This window comes from Bos javanicus, chromosome 24 (assembly GCF_032452875.1).
Source record: "Bos javanicus breed banteng chromosome 24, ARS-OSU_banteng_1.0, whole genome shotgun sequence".
Taxonomy (NCBI): Eukaryota; Metazoa; Chordata; class Mammalia; order Artiodactyla; family Bovidae; genus Bos; species Bos javanicus.
Window position 1 is genome coordinate 25,836,905 of NC_083891.1, and position 19,599 is coordinate 25,856,503.

General features: G+C 37.6%; 1 protein-coding gene across 1 annotated transcript in view; it reads right to left on the reverse strand.

The window, feature by feature from the left end:
• Positions 1–19,599, reverse strand: part of DSG1 (desmoglein 1) — a 43,751-nt gene that overhangs the window by 6,776 nt on the left and 17,376 nt on the right. The window contains exons 7-14 of the mRNA XM_061399676.1: positions 15,400–15,534; positions 14,627–14,812; positions 12,181–12,440; positions 9,257–9,396; positions 6,360–6,650; positions 3,547–3,680; positions 3,170–3,242; positions 1,201–1,409 (exon numbers count right to left, since the gene is read on the reverse strand). Of these exons, the coding sequence (XP_061255660.1) occupies positions 1,201–1,409; positions 3,170–3,242; positions 3,547–3,680; positions 6,360–6,650; positions 9,257–9,396; positions 12,181–12,440; positions 14,627–14,812; positions 15,400–15,534 (1,428 nt within the window). The remainder of the gene's footprint in view (positions 1–1,200; positions 1,410–3,169; positions 3,243–3,546; positions 3,681–6,359; positions 6,651–9,256; positions 9,397–12,180; positions 12,441–14,626; positions 14,813–15,399; positions 15,535–19,599) is intronic.

A 19,599-nucleotide genomic window follows, 5' to 3' on the forward strand; every position in this document is an offset into this window, starting at 1 on the left:
CAGTGCTTTGTTAGTTTCAGCTGTATAGCAAAGGGAATCAGTTATATGTGTATATATATATATATATATATATATCCCCTTTTTAAAATTTCCTTTACTCTTTCCTTTACTCCTTTATTCTGTGCTTGAAACTGAGCCAGGTACCAGCAACATAATGTAGAGCATGTATGGACATGGGCATGTGACTAACAGATTCTAGCAATGGAACGTTACATAAAACGTACAAAGTGCTACAGAAATACACATACAGAAACATCAATCCTATTTTGGATGAGATGATAAACAGTTAACAATTTCAGAAAGGTGGAAATGTTTAAAGTGGATTGAAAGATGAGTGGGGGTTGGTAAGAGAGATGATCAGACAGAAGCATTCCAGGACGAGCACAGCATGAAAAAAGACATGAAGGGGAGTGGATCAGTGTGAATAAGGCAGAGGTGCTTGGCAAGTGGGGTTGTTGGTAAGGAGTAACTGGGGGTGTGAGGAAAGAGGTCAGTTGGTTAATGGCTATGTGAAGGAATTTTGGATTTTATTCCACAAACAAAACAGAGCTGGGAGCCACTGGCTGTTTGAAAGCAGGGGAGAAAAGTGCTCCCTGGTGGCTCAGAGGTTAAAGCGTCTGCCTAGAATGTGGGAAGCCGGGGTTTGATCCCTGGGTTGGGAAGATCCCCTGGAGAAGGAAATGGCAACCCACTCCAGTATTCTTGCCTGGAGAATCCCATGGAGAGAGGAGCCTGGTAGGCTACAGTCCATGGGGTCGCAAAGAGTCGGACATGGCTGAGCGACTTCACTTTCACCTTCACTTTCAAAGTGCTCAAGTCAGAGTTTTAGAAATGTTATTCAATTGGAATATAGATTGCCAGCATCTGTATCTAAAGACCAGAGGCTGGAAACCTTGTTAGGAGGTGCCCACCATAACCTTGTTGAAAACAGTGTGGGTCTAGGGTAGAGATGGGGCTTCCTTGATGGCTCAGCGATGGAGCATCCACCTGCAATGCAGGAGACACAGGAGATGGGTTGGAAATCCCTGTAGGAGGAAATAGCAACCCACTCCAGTATTCTTGCCTGAAAAATCCCTTGGACAGAGGAACCTGGTGGGTTATAGTCCAAAGGGTCGTAGAGTTGGGCATGACTGAGTTGCTGAGCGTGGGGTAAAGATATGGGTGCAGGATGGAGAGAAGGCATGGGGACAGAGAGCTTACCTGGCAGAAGTAACTTTCCATGAAGTTCATATTCAGCCCTCCTTCTCTACATTCCCTCATAGAATTTCTTCTTAGTGTTCCAGGATATTCTTGACATATCTCAGGTCCTCCTGACATTTTAACTCCATCTGTTAGTTCAAATCCTGTCGTTCTTTCTCCTCCTCCCAGATCTTGCATTTCTCTGGCACCATACTCATTTGTGTAAACTCCTAAAAGTGTTAATCAAATTAAATTTTACTTTCCAGTAAACTATATTTTAAATCCAGTAAACTATATTTTCTCTAGCGTATTGTAAACTAAAAATTAACAACTTACTCTAATGTATAATTTCTTCATTCAGGTATGCAGTGGTGAGCGAGCAAAGAAATAAAATGAAGGTAACACATAAAGAACGGAGATTATAAATATGATATTGAGTTCAAAATAATATTATTAACCAATTTGTTAATTCACTAATTATTTGTTGTCTGTTATGTGTGTTAGTTAGTCAGTCGTGTCTGACTCTTTGCGACCCCATGAACTGTAGCCCACCAGTCTCCTCTGTCCATGGAATTCTCCAGGCAAGACTACTGGAGTGGGTAAGCTATACCTTCTCCAGTGGATTTTCCCAACTTAGGGAACGAACCCGGGTTTCCTGCACTGCAGGCGGAATTTTTTACTGTCTGAGCTACCAGGGAAGCCCATCATTTGTTGAGAAGTTACTATATGTTGTGCTGGGATAAGGGGGCTCCCTAGAGGTTACAAAACCCTATCTATACCTTAGAGAGTTTGATTTCAAATTGGAGGAAAATACCCAAATTCTAAAAGTTAAAGAAAAAGTATGAGAATACTCGGTGTATATATATATTAGACTCTAGCACAGGCACTCCAAAGCTTTCAGAGAAGAAAACATGGCTATGGTGAGGGAACAGGTTTACATGGAGACTCTGGGATTTGCATTTGAATGTGAGGGGTGAGTAGAAGTCTGTTATAGTATTCCATATAGATGAGATAAAAGGGTGGCCAGACTATGCAAGTGCCATGGACAGAGAATGTTGACAATGGAACAGTCCTATGGCTTTCATATTTTAAAGCTCTTCAGTTTAGGTACAGCATTTCATACTTCTTATTCTGCTGCTGTTCACTGTGCTTTGTTCAAGGTTTGTAGACTTAATAAGGGAATACATGCATAAATAAATCCTTGTGGATTTGAAGATTTGTCAAGTCTTGAGAACTGATTGGGTGTCAATGAATAGGAAGCTATGAGAGTCAACAATGAATTTCTGCTTTTGAGGTGGAAGGTGTTGGTGTCATTAACAAAAATAGATGCCTCAGGGGGAGAAAGAAGTTTAGACTAGCATCTCCCGCCTTTTGAATGTGGTCCAGTTCTGTAAGTTATAAACATTCTATGTCTTTTCCATTTTGAAGAGTTCAAAGTGGAAAGGTCATGATCACAAGTTTGAAAAAGACTGAAAAAAATAGAATCGGTAATATTTATTTACCTTGAAAAGAAGCAAGATGGTACAATTATTTTCAAAATATGAGTTTTTAAAATTAATTGCTCTTTTCATTAGACTGATTTTGTGAATTGTAGAGGCAGAGGCTAGCCTCAATAAATGAGCATACATCTATTTAATAGGGTTATTTTTAAGTTCAAATGAGTAGTTTTTAATGAATAACAATTGCTCTATTAAACAAAAAAATCTCAACCGAAATTGACTTTTGTACTTCTCTATTTAACAGAAATCCCAATCATCACCTGTGTACTTTCTGATGATTATGGAAGATTTAAAAAAATACCAGCTTAAAGGAATAGTAATTACTGTAGGTTTTTCTTTATCATTTAATTTGCAAATTAGTCATCTGAAAAAGAATGATAGGAACAATTGTAAAGATAAGACGGTTGGGAAATAGTAAGGTATACAAAGACAGAGAACAGAGTTCCTTCTTAGTAATTGAATTGTTAAAACTTTAAAAAAATTTTTCTTACCTGAGTTGTCAACATACTCAATTACATTTGCATTAGTGGCTGGTATGCATGGTACAGCACTACTGGCCAGAACCTAAAGGACAGGAAACATTTTCCCATTTGTAATGATTCTTTTCTTTCAGTGATTATACAGTGGGCTTGTTCTCAAATTATCTGAGACATTAAAAAAAAAACAAAACTAAAAGCAATGTGAACCTTATTGAGAAAGGCTTTCTTGGTTACTGTCATCCAATTTTGATGCACCTTGGCTTTCTCTTGGTTCTCCCTTTTGGCTCTCTCAGAACAAAGAACAGTCTAGACTGTGAGTGATTCCCTGTGTCTTGGTTCAAGAGTTTTGAAGCCTGTGAAGGGGCCACCTGTTATTGATGAGCACTTACCCCAGGATCGGCCTGTGCACCTTCCACTGCCCACGAGTGAATTGCTCCGTCGGAACATTCAGGAACAGGCTCAAAGGCAGCCCCACCGCCAGGGGCGCCTCCACAGTCACAGCACATCAGCAAGAAGGGGACCACTGGTGGGGAAAAGACAGGAATATTGGAATTAACAGTGGGACCACACTAAAACAAAACGACCTACCCTTATGATTAAATTTGAATCCCTAATTTAACTCCACTTGATTCTAACATAATTATGAAAGTTTCAGAAAACAAGCTGAATATTGGTGAGATACCAAAATCAGTGTCAGCTTCAGACTGCAGTCAATTTTTACTTGTTACAGAATATTCTGATTACAGATGCTATTATACTATTAAAACAGATGAGTTTTTTTTCCCCCTGTCATTACTTAGGGAAGTATTAAAGGAGAAATATTTCTCAGAGGTTGTAACATTTGGCTCATCTCCACTCTGTGATCATCTAAAGCAATGTTAAAAGACCTCTTGGAAAATCCATTGAACATTATACCCTCATATCTAGATCCTTGACTAGGTCCTCTCTGCTGCTGCTGTTAAGTCACTTCAGTTGTGTCTGACTCTGTGCAACCCCATAGACAGAAGCCCACCAGGCCCCCCCGTCCCTGGGATTCTCCAGGCAAGAACACTGGAGTGGGTTGCCATTTCCTTCTCCAATGCGTGAAAGTGGAAAGTGAAAGGGAAGTTGCTCAGTCATGTCCGACTCTTAGCGACCCCATGGACTGCAGCCTACCAGGCTCCTCTGTCCATGGAATTTTCCAGGCAAGAGTACTGGAGTGGGTTGCCATTGCCTTCTCCAGGTCCTCTCTAGTGACCGCAGGATGTAGTCTGTTTCTCTCTTTAAAAATTTTTTTAAATTTATTTGCTTAATTATTTTATTATTTTTGGCTGTGCTGGGTTTTTTGTTGCTGCACACGTGGGCTTTTCTCCGGTTGTGACAGTTGGGGGCTACTCTTTAGTTGTGGCATGTGGGCTTTTCACTGCTGTGGCTTCTCTTGTGGCTGAACACACGCCTAGGCCCACAGGCTGCAGTAGTTGTGGCTTGTGGACTCAGTAGCTGAAGCTCCTAGGCACTGGAGAACAGAATCAATAGCTGTGGTGCGTAGGCTTAGTGTCTCGGGAGCATGTGAGATCTTCCCGGATCAGGGCTTGAACCCATGTCTCCTGCATTGGCAGGCAGATTCTTTACCACTAAGCCACCAGAGAAGCCTGTGGTCTACTTCTAAAAGCTCCCATGTGTGATACTTCTTTTTCATTATCAAAGTGTGTTGTGAAGTAAGTCTTATGATTTCATAGAAGGCAAAAGCAAGGCCCAGGGAGTTTGATATTGAAACTCCAAATAAAAATCTTAACTTATCTACTTAAAAATATTGTAATATATAGTGGAACTATGTGTAACTCTGTTCTGTGTTTTCCAAGTCTCCTATAAATGTGTTATCATACCTTCATAATTTAAAAAATAAAAATTAAAAAATATATACTAAAAAAAAAAGCAAGGCTCAGAAAAGTTGGGTAACCTTGGAAAGACTCAGACAATTGAATTTAGAAGCTGGAGTTTACCCCTTCTTTTCTTTGGTTCTTCTTTTCTTAGACTGTGCAGCTTTAGCATAGCTTTTGAACTGTGGTGTTGGAGAAGACTCTTGAGAGTCCCGTGGACTGCAAGGAGATCCAACCAGTCAATCCTAAAGGAACTCAGTCCTGAATATTCATTTGAAGGACTGATGCTGAAGCTGAAGCTCCAATACTCTGGCCACCTGATGCGAAGAACTGACTCACTGGAAAAGACCCTGATGCTGGGAAGGATTGAAGGCAGGAGGAAATGGGGACAATAGAGGATGAGATGGCGGAATGGCATCACCAACTCGATGGACATGAGTTTAGAGCAAGCTGCGGGAGTTGGTGATGGACAGGGAAGCGTGGCATGCTGAACTTCATGGGGCTGCAAAGAGTCTGACACAACTGAGCGACTGAACCGAAGTGAGATAAAGTGCCCTCAAGGTCAACCCCTGCCTGTGTTTGTAGTCTCAACTCTCATCACACTGTCAGACACATCCTTTATTTCTTCTCTGATGGAGTCCTTTATTGCAGTTACTTGCACTCTCATTCTTTTGGGACTGTGCACATGGATTTTTTTTTCTTCTTCTTGTATTGTGTTCTCCTTTTCTTGTCCAGTAGGATAGTTCCTATTCATCTGTTAAAACCCAACTCAGAGTTTACTTGTTCTATGTAGCCTTTTCTGATTGTTTCAATCAATTGTTTCTTACTGTCTTCTTCACTCAAACAGCAATTTGAATCTGTCTGTTATGGTGGTGGTTGGTGGTGGTTTAGTTGCTGTGTTCAACTGTTGTAACCCCATAGACTATAGCCCACCATGCTCCTCTGTCCATGGAATTTCCCAGGCCAGAATACTGGAGTGGGTTGCCGTTTCCTTCCCCAGAGAATCTTCCCCCCACAGGGATCAAACTCAAGTCTCTTGCATTTCAGGCAGTCTCCTGCATTGCAGGTGAATTCTTAACCAACTGAGCCACCAGGGAAGCCTGTTACGGTACTTCCCTATTACATTGAGACTCGATGCAAAATAGTTTTTATCCTCACTGAACTCTAAGAAATCAAACTGATTTTTTTTTCATGTCATAAACCCAACACCAAACATAGAAATTTCTTGATAATTGCACAAAATAAGAATGTATAGAATATATTTCATCAAAGGGACAGAAAACTAATTTCCTCCCTAGTTTTTTTGGCGGGACACATAAAAACAGAACTGTTCAAATACTTACATCCTAGGACCAAGAATCCCATGATGAGTAGTCCAATGCCAGCAGGACCAAAATGTACATTATCTCTTAGTGGCTGATAAACACCAGTTCCTACACCATAATCATTTGTGCCAACAGCAAAAGTAACTGTGCCAACACCACCACCAGTTGCGTAGCCATTAGTGGTAACACCTCCGGAAGTAAGGCCATATGCAGAGGTAGTACTTCCATTTACATTTGGACGTTCAGTTTTCCAGCCACCATTTTCAAGGTTAATAACAATTGTACCAGTACAAGTTCTTTGAAGAGCATCTGTAACAAAGTTTAGAATGAAAGAAATATTTTATACATTTGGTTTAATAATTGTTGGACGATATGAACCTATTTTCTCTTTGCATAAATACTTATTTCAGTGCCTTAATTCCTACCAGTTCAATAACCCCCCATATTGTCTTTTGTCTGCGACTCAGTTTTTAAATCAAAGCATTACGAGTAAATATTAGTGCTTGAGAAAAAACATACACAATAAAGAAACATGTGTTGAGAAACATACACACAACACGTCACGTTATGTGTTGGTCAGCAGTGTGTTATAAGCCAGTGTGGAGACATTTCTAGACTGCGTGTTGCACACTTCTCCATATTTTGTTTGCTGTTTTACTGTCTTTCATCTTCAGTTCTTGTTTTTTTTCCTTTTATAGGCTGACAAAACCAACAGACTTTGAGCAGGTTGGTCTGTCATTTGTATAGACATCACCTACTGATAAAACTTCATATCCTCAAACTCACAACTGTCAGTTCAAACAACTCATAGGAGGGAGAATTTGGCACCATTGGAGGTGGGGGGCGGATTTTCATTATTAAATAAGTGAAGAACTTTTGTTTCACTATCAGATATTCTAAATTTGCTTTCTTCTTGTCCTTTGAAGTTCCGGTAAATTATTGTCTTTGTTGGCTAAACATGAGAGGAGAGATATTTGTGATTTGTTTCAGCTTAATGGCTCCACACTTGCTGTTGGTTTCAGCAAGTTACTATTATTATTGTTCAGTTGCTAAGTTGTGTCAGACTCTTGCAACCCCATGAGCTGTATTATCTCTATTTTTTAGATGTAAGTTTTGTTGTCAGACTTTGTTCATCATTGTCATTCTAGAATCTGGCACAATGGCTAACGTTTGGTTAGAATTCAATACATAGTTTCTGAGTAAATGAATAAAGGTATTCCTGAAAGCCGGTACTAGAGATAGGCTTACACCCTAGTCTGTGTGTATGTGTGCATGTGTTATGCATAGTTGTGTCTGATTCTTCGCAACCCCATGGACTGTAGCCCACCAGGCTCTGTCCATGGAATTTTCTAGGCAAGAATTCTGGAGCAGGTTGCCACTGTCTACTCCAGGGGGTCTTCCTGACCCAGCAATTGAACCCACATCTCTTGAGTCTCCTGCGTTGGCAAGCAGATTCTTGACCACTGCACCGCCTGAGAAGCCCACATCCTAATCTATCTGAAGTCAAAGTCCATGTCATTTCAGTCAAGCTAAGCTGATTCTATTGTTATTGTTGTATCAGAGTACAACAATTCTATTGTTACTGTTTTTGTTATTTTTATTATTATCATCAGATCCAATGTTTATCCCAGAAAACTGTATTTTTTAATGACAAAGGTAATGTTCCCTACTTGCCATAAACCTACAGTTTTAGTAAGCTTAAGTTTCAATTTCTCCTTCATGTGTCCAGTTAAGCTTGATGTTGGGTGTAAGAAAAGGAGTAAACTAGCAATTGCTTAAGACAATTTCAGCACTGAAATAAGCTTTATCTGTGGATGGAATAAACATTTCTATTTGTAATACACGTTATAAAACCTACATTTATTTTGACTGATTGTGGAAAAGACCAGCATAATTTGGTACAAATTCTGAATTAATGAATGCTTTTAAAGAAATGCTCCTTTATTTCTTTTTAATCTGTGAAGCAAGTGGAAATTGTCAATCCCATTTTAAGACAATTGAAAGAAAAAGAGAAGAAAGAGACAGAAGAAGAAAGAGAAGCTGAAGCAGCAAATATTGCTTAGAATCAGCTTTGAGGAACTTTCCTCCTAGTGATCTAACCTACTTTAAAGCTGTTGGTCTTGAAAAGTAATAAACTTGCTAATTCCAAATTGTTTACATGAAGTTGTACATTAACTAAGGATCATATAAAGTTAAGCTAGCTTAGCTTTGTGTCTATTTGAAAATAATTTTACAGTATCATTAAAAATTTTCAATTACCAACATTAATAGGAACTAACATTTACTGAAAGTCAGCACTTGTCTAGTGCTTTACTGTAATAACTCCTTGAAAGTGAAAGTGTTAGTTGCTCAGTCATGTCTGACTCTTTGCAACCCCATGGACTGTATAGCTCACTGGGCTCCTCTGTCCATGGAATTCTCCTGGCAAGAGTACTGGAGTGGGTTGCCATGCCCTTCTCCAGGGGATCTTCCCCACCCTGGGATTGAACCCAGGTCTCCCACATTGCAGGCAGATTCTTTACTGTCTGAGCCACCAGGGAAGCACTTAATAACTCCGTAAGTACTTCTAAATCCATAATGTTACTGTCCCACTTTATGGAAGAAAAATCTGAGGGATAAATGGGTTAAATAACTTCTCTAAAATCTGTAGCTAGTAAGTGATAGTACAGTATACCAATCCAGTTTCATTCCAAAGCTCACGGTCCTAACCATAAATTATAATGTATCTTGTATCATTCAGGATTTGATTCTATAATGCCCAGTATGATAATTTTTGTTGGAAAAAGGGTACTTCAAAATACAATAATTAAAATTTTAGTTTCTGAATGTATATGTATATACAAATTCCATGTATATATGATATAACTGTATACATAAATTCCATGAGAAGGGAAAAGAAGAAGTTGATTTCTTACCATCTATAGATAGAATTGTTCCTTGGTATTTTCCCCCAAGTATTTTGTATTGTTCCATAGTAACTTTATTTCTCAAAGTAATTATGGCTGTTTTTGAGTCAATAGCGAGCAAGTCAGTTGGATTTCTTCCCATTACGTATCTGTTTTTGAAAGACAGTGGTACAAATTAATGTTAGTTATGTAGAGAGAGAGAGATTGATTTTGATTTTTTTTTTAAGGATAATTGCTTTACAATGTTGTGTTGGTTTCTGCTGCCATCCAACGTGAATCAGCCCTAAGTATACATGTGTTCCTTCCCTCTTAGACTTCCCTTCCACCCCCCACATCCCATCCCACCCCTCTAGGCTTTCCCAGAGCTCCCTGTGTTATACAGCAACCTCCCACTAGCTGTCTGTTTTACATATGGTAATGCATATGTTTCAATGCTTCTCTCTCAATTCGTCCCACCCTCTCCTTCCCCTGCTGTGACCACAAGTCTGTTTTCTATGCCTGTATCTCTACTCCTGCCTGCAGATAGGCTCATCAGTACCATTTTTCTAGATTCCATAGATTTGCATTACTATACAATATTTGTTTTTCCCTTTCTGACTTCACTCTGTATAATAAGCTCTAGGTTCATCCACCTCACTAGAACTGACTCAGTCATTCCTTTTTATAGCTGAGTAATATTCCATTGTATATGTGTATCACATTTTATCCATTCGTCTGTCAGTGGACATCTTCCATGCCCTAGTTATTGTAAATGGTGCTGCAGTGAATGTTAGGGTACATGTGTCTTTTTGAATTATGGTTTTTTCAGGGTATGTGCCCAGTAGTGGGATTGCTGGGTCAAATGGTAGCTTTATTCCTAGATTTTTAAAAAAAGAAATCTCCATACTGTTCTCCATCATGGCTGTATCAGTTTACATTCCCACCAACAGGAGGGAATGTAGGAGGGTTCCCTTCTCTCTATACCCTCTCTAGCATTTATTGTTTGTAGATTTTTTGATGATGGCCATTCTAACTGGTGTGAGGTGATGGTTTTGATTTTAAAACATGTTTCCTGCCAGTAGATGTAACCCCTGGATATAATTTTCAATCATTAGAAACTTTGTCTGAGGACATTCAGAAATGGAGGGAGATTTAAATTTAAGAAAAAGAATTAAGCAACCACTTGTGATGGAATGTCTATTACACCCACTTGGATGTCTGAATAATCCCTTGATACTTGCAGCCTCATTTTCATTTGATTTTGGTAGCATCAGAACTGTCCTGGACAACCCAGATACTGGGACTTCCTGGACTGCTGCTAACTCTAAACTTTTCTCTTACCAAAGAAGTTATTTCTTCAGACCTTGGCTTTCATCCCTTTCCTATTTCCAACCCCTCCCCATATACACAGTGCATTTACAGGATTTCTTGTGGATTCCAAACTCCATCCTTGTCTTGCACCTCTATCCTATTCTCTATTCTCTTCCTCTCCTCATCCTTGACTTTGAAGTTTTCCTTCCATTTATATGTTTGTTAGACATACATTGGTCAGAGAACTCTCTGTGTCGGGCATTGTGCTAATCATGGGGAATAGAACTTGGAAAGGAGTCAGAGGTAGGGGTGTGGTCTTCCCTCAGTGAACTCACATCTGTGGAGTACAGGAGAGCTTATTAGCAATGGTGGTGCAAAGACCGTAGATAGTAATGCCTGTATGTGGAATCTGAAGACAATTCGTGTAGATGACCTTATTTATAAAGCAGAAATAGAGACAGATATAGACAACAGATGTATGGATACCAAGGTGGAAGGAGGGGTGTGATGAATTAGGAGATTGGAACTGACATATATACTCTATTGATACCATGTATAAAATAGGTAACTAATGAGAAGCTACTGTATAGCTCAGGAAACTCTAGGCAGTAGTCTGTGGTCACCTGTGAGGAGGAAACCAGAAATGGAGGGATATATGTATATGTTTAGCTGAATCACTTTGCTGTATAGTAGAAGCTAACACAACACTCGAAAGCAACATGCTCCAGCTCCTGCTCAATCGCTCAGTCGTGTCCAGCTCTTTATGACCCCATGGACTGAAGCCTACCAGGCTCCTCTGTCCATGGAATTCTCCACTGGAGCAAGAATATGGGTTGCCATGCCCTCCTCCAGGGGATCTTCCCGACCCAAGGATTGAACCCACATCTCTTAGCTTCTCCTGCATTGGCAACTGGATTCTTTACCACTGAGCCACCTGGGAAGCCTTAAGCAACTATATTCCGATAACATTAAAAAAAAAAAAAAAAGGAATGGCACAGTGTGGTAAGAGCTATAATACTCGTATGGAGTGAGTTGACTACAGAGCAAAAACTTTTAAAACTCATTTGTGAGGTCTTTCCACCCCACCATTGTTCTTGACTACAGGCACTTTTCAAAATACATGTGCACATATAATACAGTGATTTTTCATGATCAAGTAGAAACATTTGGATATGTAGAGTTTAAAAAAAACTACAAAGCATGACCTTTTCCTTAATGTAACCAACTTTTTCATATCAAGGTTATTGTTGACCAATATTAAGTGCTAATTAAAGTAGGAAAGTAACTGATATGAGTTAGCTAAATCTAATTGATTTCAGTGGGTGGATTTGCAATGGGAAAATCAATCCATCAAATCTTCCAAGGGGAATACCATGATATGTGGAAATCAGCTAACTGATCAATAAAATATATAAACACAGGAGTGTCAAACTTTCAAGATACAATAATTTTCACATTTTAAACCTTCACACTTTCCATCTTACATTTTTCACAGATTTTTATACTTTCTTAAACACTCTAAATTAAGTAACAGTTCACCAGTTTGTATGTTATATGATTGAATTTCAGAAATAGTGAAAACTATTTTAATTCAGATACAGTTCAATATGTGGTGAAAATTAGTTGGAAAAAATCAATCTTACCTAACAGTTGTTGAAGGCCGATTTGTGTCGAGATCCCAAGCTACATACTCTCCTATTTTATAGTTTTGTCCCATATTACTATTTACTACAAATGTCTTTGAACCTGGACGGAACACTGAGCCTTCAACTACGTTTAACACAGTCACAGAGATTGCAGTTGCTGTGAGTTTATATTGAGACATAATTGATTGATGAAATTCAGCTTTATTTCTAACACCGAGACTAAGTTGCAGATTATTCATAGCTTCAAAATCTAGGGGCTAGAAAATACAGAGTGAAATGGTTTTACTAGAAGCAGAAAAAGCATTCTAGAGGAAAGAGAAATTCTTTGATTAGAGGCAAAAGAACTTCTTATATCTTTTTCTTTAATAAAATATAAATACATATAAATACACAATCTATTCTTACTTTATGTTCAATTCAATACAAACACATGAAAATACAGTAAGAAAAAGAATCCAGTAGTCTTAGATCCTTTGTTGAAAAAGTTAAAAATGTGTGAGTTCTAACTGTCCACCAAATTAAAAAATTTAAAATAATACAGATGGTCAAATCCATTGATTTTGTAGTGCAAAGACAGCTTATGTTAGTTGCTATCATTTCACGTTTCTCAGAAAATAGCCCTATTTATTACAAAGAATGGGCCAAATATATCTAGTCTCAATCATTTGACTGATTTTATCCATAAAGAACTATTTACAAGAAATTTTATTTTGTATATGTGATTTCTTTCAATAAATCAAATAATAGAATATAATATGTAAATAATGAAATCCATAGTTTATTCAATATATCCAGGAAAAAATTCATTTTACATTATAAAATTATAGTCATTTTCATTATGAAAGATGATGTCAAAATCCACTACTCATATAATCCACAACTATGCAGTATGCATATAAATACCAACTACATTTTTCTAAATTTTCACAAGAGTAGATTAGATGACCATCAATTCACACATTGAGCGCTCCAGTTAGCTAAAATTTTCAGTCTTTGCTCTAATATTATCTCTACTTGCAACTCCAAGAATGGTTATAAAATTATGTGTATATACACATCATATGAACTTATTGTGGCGGACGGGGGAGCTTGGTAGGCTGCCGTCTATGGGGTCGCACAGAGTTGGACACAACTGAAGCGACTTAGCAGTAGCAGCAGCAGCAGCAGTCACTAAGTCATGTTCAACTCTTGTGACCCCATGGAAGGTAGCCCACCAGGCTCCTCTCTCCATAGGATTTTCCAGGCAAAAACACTGGAGTAGATTGCCATTTCCTTCTCCAGGGGGATCTGCCTGACCTAGGGATCGAACGTGAGTCTCCTGCACTGCAGACAAATTCTTTACTGACTGAGCTACCAGGGAAGCGCTATGCACTTATTACATGCATATAATCCTAACAAAAAATTGATACATGATGTCACACACATCTGGGAGAAAAATCAACATTAATCCCATTTTACAGATAGAGATATTGAGGCCAGATAGATAAATCAATTTTCTAAACTAACATCATAGTTTGGGGTGTAATAGATTAGGACTCATTTTCCCAGTGTGGAATTCTAGATAGGATAGTGGAAAAAAGAATGTAAACTTAATAGCTAGAGAAGCCGAGGTTTGAATGTCAGTTGTCCCGCTTACTAGAGATGAGAACTGAGCAGGTTACAAACTCTCTCTGAACCTCAGTATATTTATTTGTAATGTGGGCTTCCCTTGTAGCTCAGCTGGTAAAGAATCTGCCTGCAATGCAGGAGACCCTGGTTTGATTCCTGGGTTGGAAAGATCTGTTGGAGAAGGGATAGGCTACCCACTCCAGTAATCTTGGGCTTTGCTGGTGGCTAGGCTGGTAAAGAATCCACCCACAATGTGGGAGATATGGGTTCCATCCATGGGTTGGGAAGATCCCCTGAAGGAAGGAGGGCATGGCTACCCACTCCAGTATTCTGGCCCGGAGAATTCCATGGACTGTAGTCTAATTTTAATTTTGTAAAAAAACTCTGATAAACTAACAACTTTTAATTCATATGATGAATATTGTTAGTGAATAATAATTGATGTATAGTATTGACAGGGATACCTTTTTTTAGGCCATGTTGAATCTGCTTAAAAATAAAATTCTTCAAACTGAAAGGATTAATCAATTATTGTTGCAAGCATAAAACAAGATTCATGTTTAAAAATGCTTTCCCTTTATATGATCCATGAGGGAATACTGTATTGATAGGAAAGAGTTCCAAGTAAAAACTTCAGTGCCTATTTTTATGAAATGATATAAGCAGAAAAACTCTCTATAAAAGGCTCTATATCATATATAACCCTAAAACACAGTAATTTTTATTTTACCCATTCAAGTTTGTGAAGTGTCAACATCATTTTAAGATTACCACTTTGAAAAAAAGCTAAGAAAACAAACTATTAGATAAGATATAATATAATAGGGTACCATACCTTAACAACCTTTAAAGTTCCCACATTTGTTCTTTCATTCATTTCTATTTCAAACCAATTCCCCTCATTTCCGGAGATGAAGAAAATGACTGCCATCCAGTTAGCTGAGAACTCCTCATCCAAATCTATTACTCTAATCTGGAGCAAATTTGAATTCAGAGAATTTTCTTCAATGCTTATGGATTGCTGAAACAAGAAGTAAAAATATTTTAGCACAAACTATGTGAGAAAGAGAATTATACTAGTTTTATATAGAATGTTTATAGTTATTCATGATACAGAAAAGGGATCCATGTTTGTGGTCTGACTTTTCATTGTTCAAATAAGGGTTTTTTTCATATGTATTATATAAACAAACACGAGATGAAATATGTGTGTACCTTTGTCTTATGACTTAAAAATAACTACATCTGTAAAGAGAATTGTTAGAGCAAATTTTAGAAGGTAAGGAAACTAAAGTTATTAAATTCAAGGACTGGACTTTGCTGGTGGTCCAGTGGCTGAGACTCCGTCTTCCAGGGCAGAGGGTAGGGGTTTGATCCCTGGCTGGGGAGCTAAGATCCCACATGCTGTATGGTGCCACACACACACACACACACACACCCCAAACTCTGGGACTTCCCTGTTGGTCCAGTAGCTAAGACTGAAAGCTTCTAATGCAGGGGGCCCAGGTTCAATCCATGGTCAGGGAATTAGATCCCACATGCTGCAACTAAGACCAGGTGCAGCCAAATAAATAAATACTTTAAAAAAATTCAAGGACTATTACTTACTGTTGGCAGTTCCATGTATGGAATGTTATCATTGACATCGAGGATTTTAATGTTGCATTCACACTCTGCTGACATACCATCTGCCCCACCATCTCGGTCTGAGCCTCTTACAGCTAGAGAGTACTGGCCATATTGCTAAAAAGACACAACAAACAATATCACAGTTGATGTAGACAGTTCTTATTTTGTCCTGTACAAAGATCTTTTAAAATGTTGGCTCAACATTTGCATAAATCTATGATGAAGATAGAGGTAACACAGAATGTTGAAAATTCACAAATCTCACATCAATTTATATGAAGTTGCCACTTCTATTCCCAACAATGTCTATACAGCATTATTTAAAAGAAGATAAAATATTTAAAAGCCCTCATTCCTTATTATATGCTGAAAAATAATATAAAGGACGAAGCAGACCAAAATTGTCAGGAGGGGAGAGATTGTTTACCAGGAATTTATAGAATGAAAATTCTGTACCTAAATTATTAGCCCCTGAATGTGCAAGTAGAATAAAGAGATAGCAAATGTTTGCATTTCTGGGGAGTGCCAGGATGTGGCAGTACAGTTAGTGATGATCTGTTTTCTTGATTCTATTTGATGGTGCTTAAATTTTTAGAAGCTGGTAAAAGCCATGAAGCCTTTTCTAGATATATATATGTGTGCATCCTCACTCAAAGTTCATATACTTTTAGAGGATTCATAGTTAGAGATGTCTTGAGGGCTCTCCACAAATCCCAGGTTAAGAATATCTGCTCTGAAAAAAAGGGAGAGGCCTCAAATTAATAAGATTAGATATGAAAAAAAGTGAAGTAACAATGGATACCACAGAAATCATGAGAAAGTACTACAAGCAACTGTACACCAAAAAATGGACAACCTGGAATAAATGGACAAGTTCTTAGAAAGGTACAATCTCCCAAGACTGAACCAGAAAGGAACAGAAAATATAAACAGACTAGTCACAAGTACTAAAATTGAAACTGTGATTTTAAAACTCCCAACAAATAAAAGTCTAGGATCAGATGGCTTTGCCAGTGAATTCTATCAAACATTTAGAGAAGAGTTAACACCTATTCTTTTGAAACTATTCCAAAAAATTGCAGGGGAAGGAATATTCCCAAACTTATTCTATGAGGCCACCATCACCCTCTTACAAAAACCAGACAAAGATACCACAAAAAAGAAAATTATAGGCCCATATCACTGATTAAAATGGACATGAAAATCCTCAACAAAATACTAGCAATCCAAATCCAACAATACATTAAGAGGATTATACCCCATGATCAAGAGGGATTTATCCCAGGGATGCAAAGATTTTTCAGTACCTGCAAATCAATTAGTGTGATACTTCACATCAACAAATTGAAGAATAAAAACATATGATCATCTTCATTGTCATCATCATCAAAAGAAAAGCTTTTGACAAAATTCAACACCCATTTATGATAAAACTCTTCATAAAGTGAGCATAGAAGGAACATACCTCAACATAATAAAGGCCAAATATGATAAAACTACAACTAAAATCCTACTCAGTGGTGAAAAGCTAGAAAATATTTCCTCTAAGATCAGGAACAAAGGAACAAGACAAGGATATCTACTCTTGCCACCTTTACTCAGCATAGTTTTGGAAGTCCTAGCCACAACAATCAGAGAAAATGAAATAAACTGAATCCAAATTGGGGAAGAAAAAGTAAAACTGTCACTATTTGCAGATGACATGATACTATATATAGAAAATCCCAAAGATGCCACCAGAAAGCTAGAGCTCATCAATGTATTTGGTAAAGTTGCAGCATACAAAATTAATACACAGAAATCTGTTGCTCTCACAATGAAATCTATGCTCTCACAATGAAGGCTCAGAGAGAGAAATTAAATAATTTTATTTCTCATCACATCAAAAAGAATAAAATACCTGGGGATAAACCTACCTAAGGAGACGAAAGACCTGTACTCTGAAAACTATAAGGTGCTGATGAAAGAAATCAAAGATGACACAAACAGATGGAAGAATATACCATGTTCCTGAATTGGAAGAATCAGTATTGTCAAAATGACTGCACTACCCAAGGGAATCTACAAATTCAATGCAATTCCTACGAAATCACCAATGGTGTTTTTCACAAAACAAGAACAAAAAATCTTAAAAGTTGTATGGAGACACAAAAGATCCTGAAAAGCCAATGCTCTCTTGACAAAATTGGGGCTAGGAAAATTAGACTCCCTGACTTCAGACCATACTACAAAGGTACAGTCATCAAAACAGTATGTAACTGATACAAAAATAGAAACATAGATCAATGGAACCAGATAGAAACCCAGAAGTAAATCCATGTGCCTATGATCAGTTAATCTACAACAAAAGAAGCAAGACTTTACAATGGAGGAAAGACAGTCTCTTCAATATTAAGAGGTGTTCAGTGCTGAGAAAACTGAACAGCTACATGTAAAAAATGAAACTAGAACATTCTTTAACATCATACACAAAAATAACATCATACACAAAATAGATTATTTAAATGTAAGACTGGATATTATAAAACTTTTAGAAGAAAACGTAGGCAGAACAGTCTTTCATATAAATTTCAGCAATATTTTTTTCTGAGCCATCTCATATAGTAATGGAAATAAAAACAAAAATAACAGGACAGCAATGGAGAAACAGACATAGAGAACAGACTTATGGACGCGGGGAGAGGGGAGGAGAAGGTGAGATGTATGGAAAGAGTAATGTGGAAACTTACATTACCATATGTAAAACAGATAGCCAACAGGAATTTACTGTATGGCTCAGGAAACTCAAACAGGGGCTCTGTCATCAATCTAGAGGGGTGGGATGGGGAGGGAGATGGGAGGGAGGTTCAAAAGGGAGGGGATATATGTATACCTATGGCTGATTCATATTGAAGTTTGACAGAAAACAACAAAATTCTGTAAAGCAATTATCCTTCCATAAAAAAAAATAAAAAAATACACAAGTGAAACCTAAATAAATTCAAAAGCTTTTGCACAGCTAAGGAAACCATAAACAAAATGAAAAGACAACCCAGAGACTGGGAGAAAATGATTTGATCAACAAGGGATTAGTTTCCAAAATTTACAAACAGCCCATGTAGCTCTATATATGAAAAAACAAACAACCCAATCAAAAAATGGGCAGAAGATCTAAGTAGACATATATTCAAGGAAGACATCAGATGGCCAAAAGTACATGAAAAGATGCTTAGCATCACTAAAAATTAGAAAGATGCAAATCAAAATTACATTGAGATATTACCTCACACCAGCCAGAATGGCTATCATCAAAAAATCTACACACAGTAAATGCTGGAGAGGGTATAGAGAAAAGGGAACCCTCCTACATTGTTGCTAGGAATGTAAATTGCTGCAGTCACTATGAAAAAAATATGGAAGTTCCTTAAGAAACTAAAAATAGAGCTGCTGTATAATCAGCATTCCCACTCCTGGGCATGTATCTGGAGAAAAACATGGTTTGAAAGGATGCATGCACCCCAGTGTTCATTGCAGTGCTGTTTACAATGACCAAGACATGGAAGCAACCTAAATGTCCATTGACAAATGAATGGGTAAAAAAGATGTGGTACATACGTACAATGGAATATTACTCAGCCATTAAAAAGAAAGAAATAATGCCTTTTCAGCAACATGGATGAAATTGGAGATGATCATACTAAGTGAAGTAAGTCAGACAGAGAAAGACTATGATATTGCTTGTATGTGGAATCTAAAAAAAAAAAAATGATGCAAATGAACATATTTACAAAGGTGAAACAGGCTCACAGACTTAGAGAACAAACTTGTGGTTACCAGGAAGGAAGGGTAGGTTGGGGAAGGATAGATTGTGAGTCTTGGATTGACTTGTACAAACTCCTATATTTAAAATAGATAACCAACAAGGACCCATTTTGTAGCACAGGGAACTCTGCTCAATATCATGTAGCAATTTAAATGGGAAAGAATTTGAAAAAGAATAGATACATGTATGTGTATAGCTGAATCACTTTGCTGTACAAATGTTGCTAAAACAAATGCAACATTGTTAATTAACTATACTCCAATATAGACTAAAATTATAGTAAAATAATTTATTATATGTGCTCTAGTGGTTTGCCAGTGACTGCACAGTTCCTTTATTGTTTAGAGTTCTTCACCATTACAACTCTTTTCATGTTA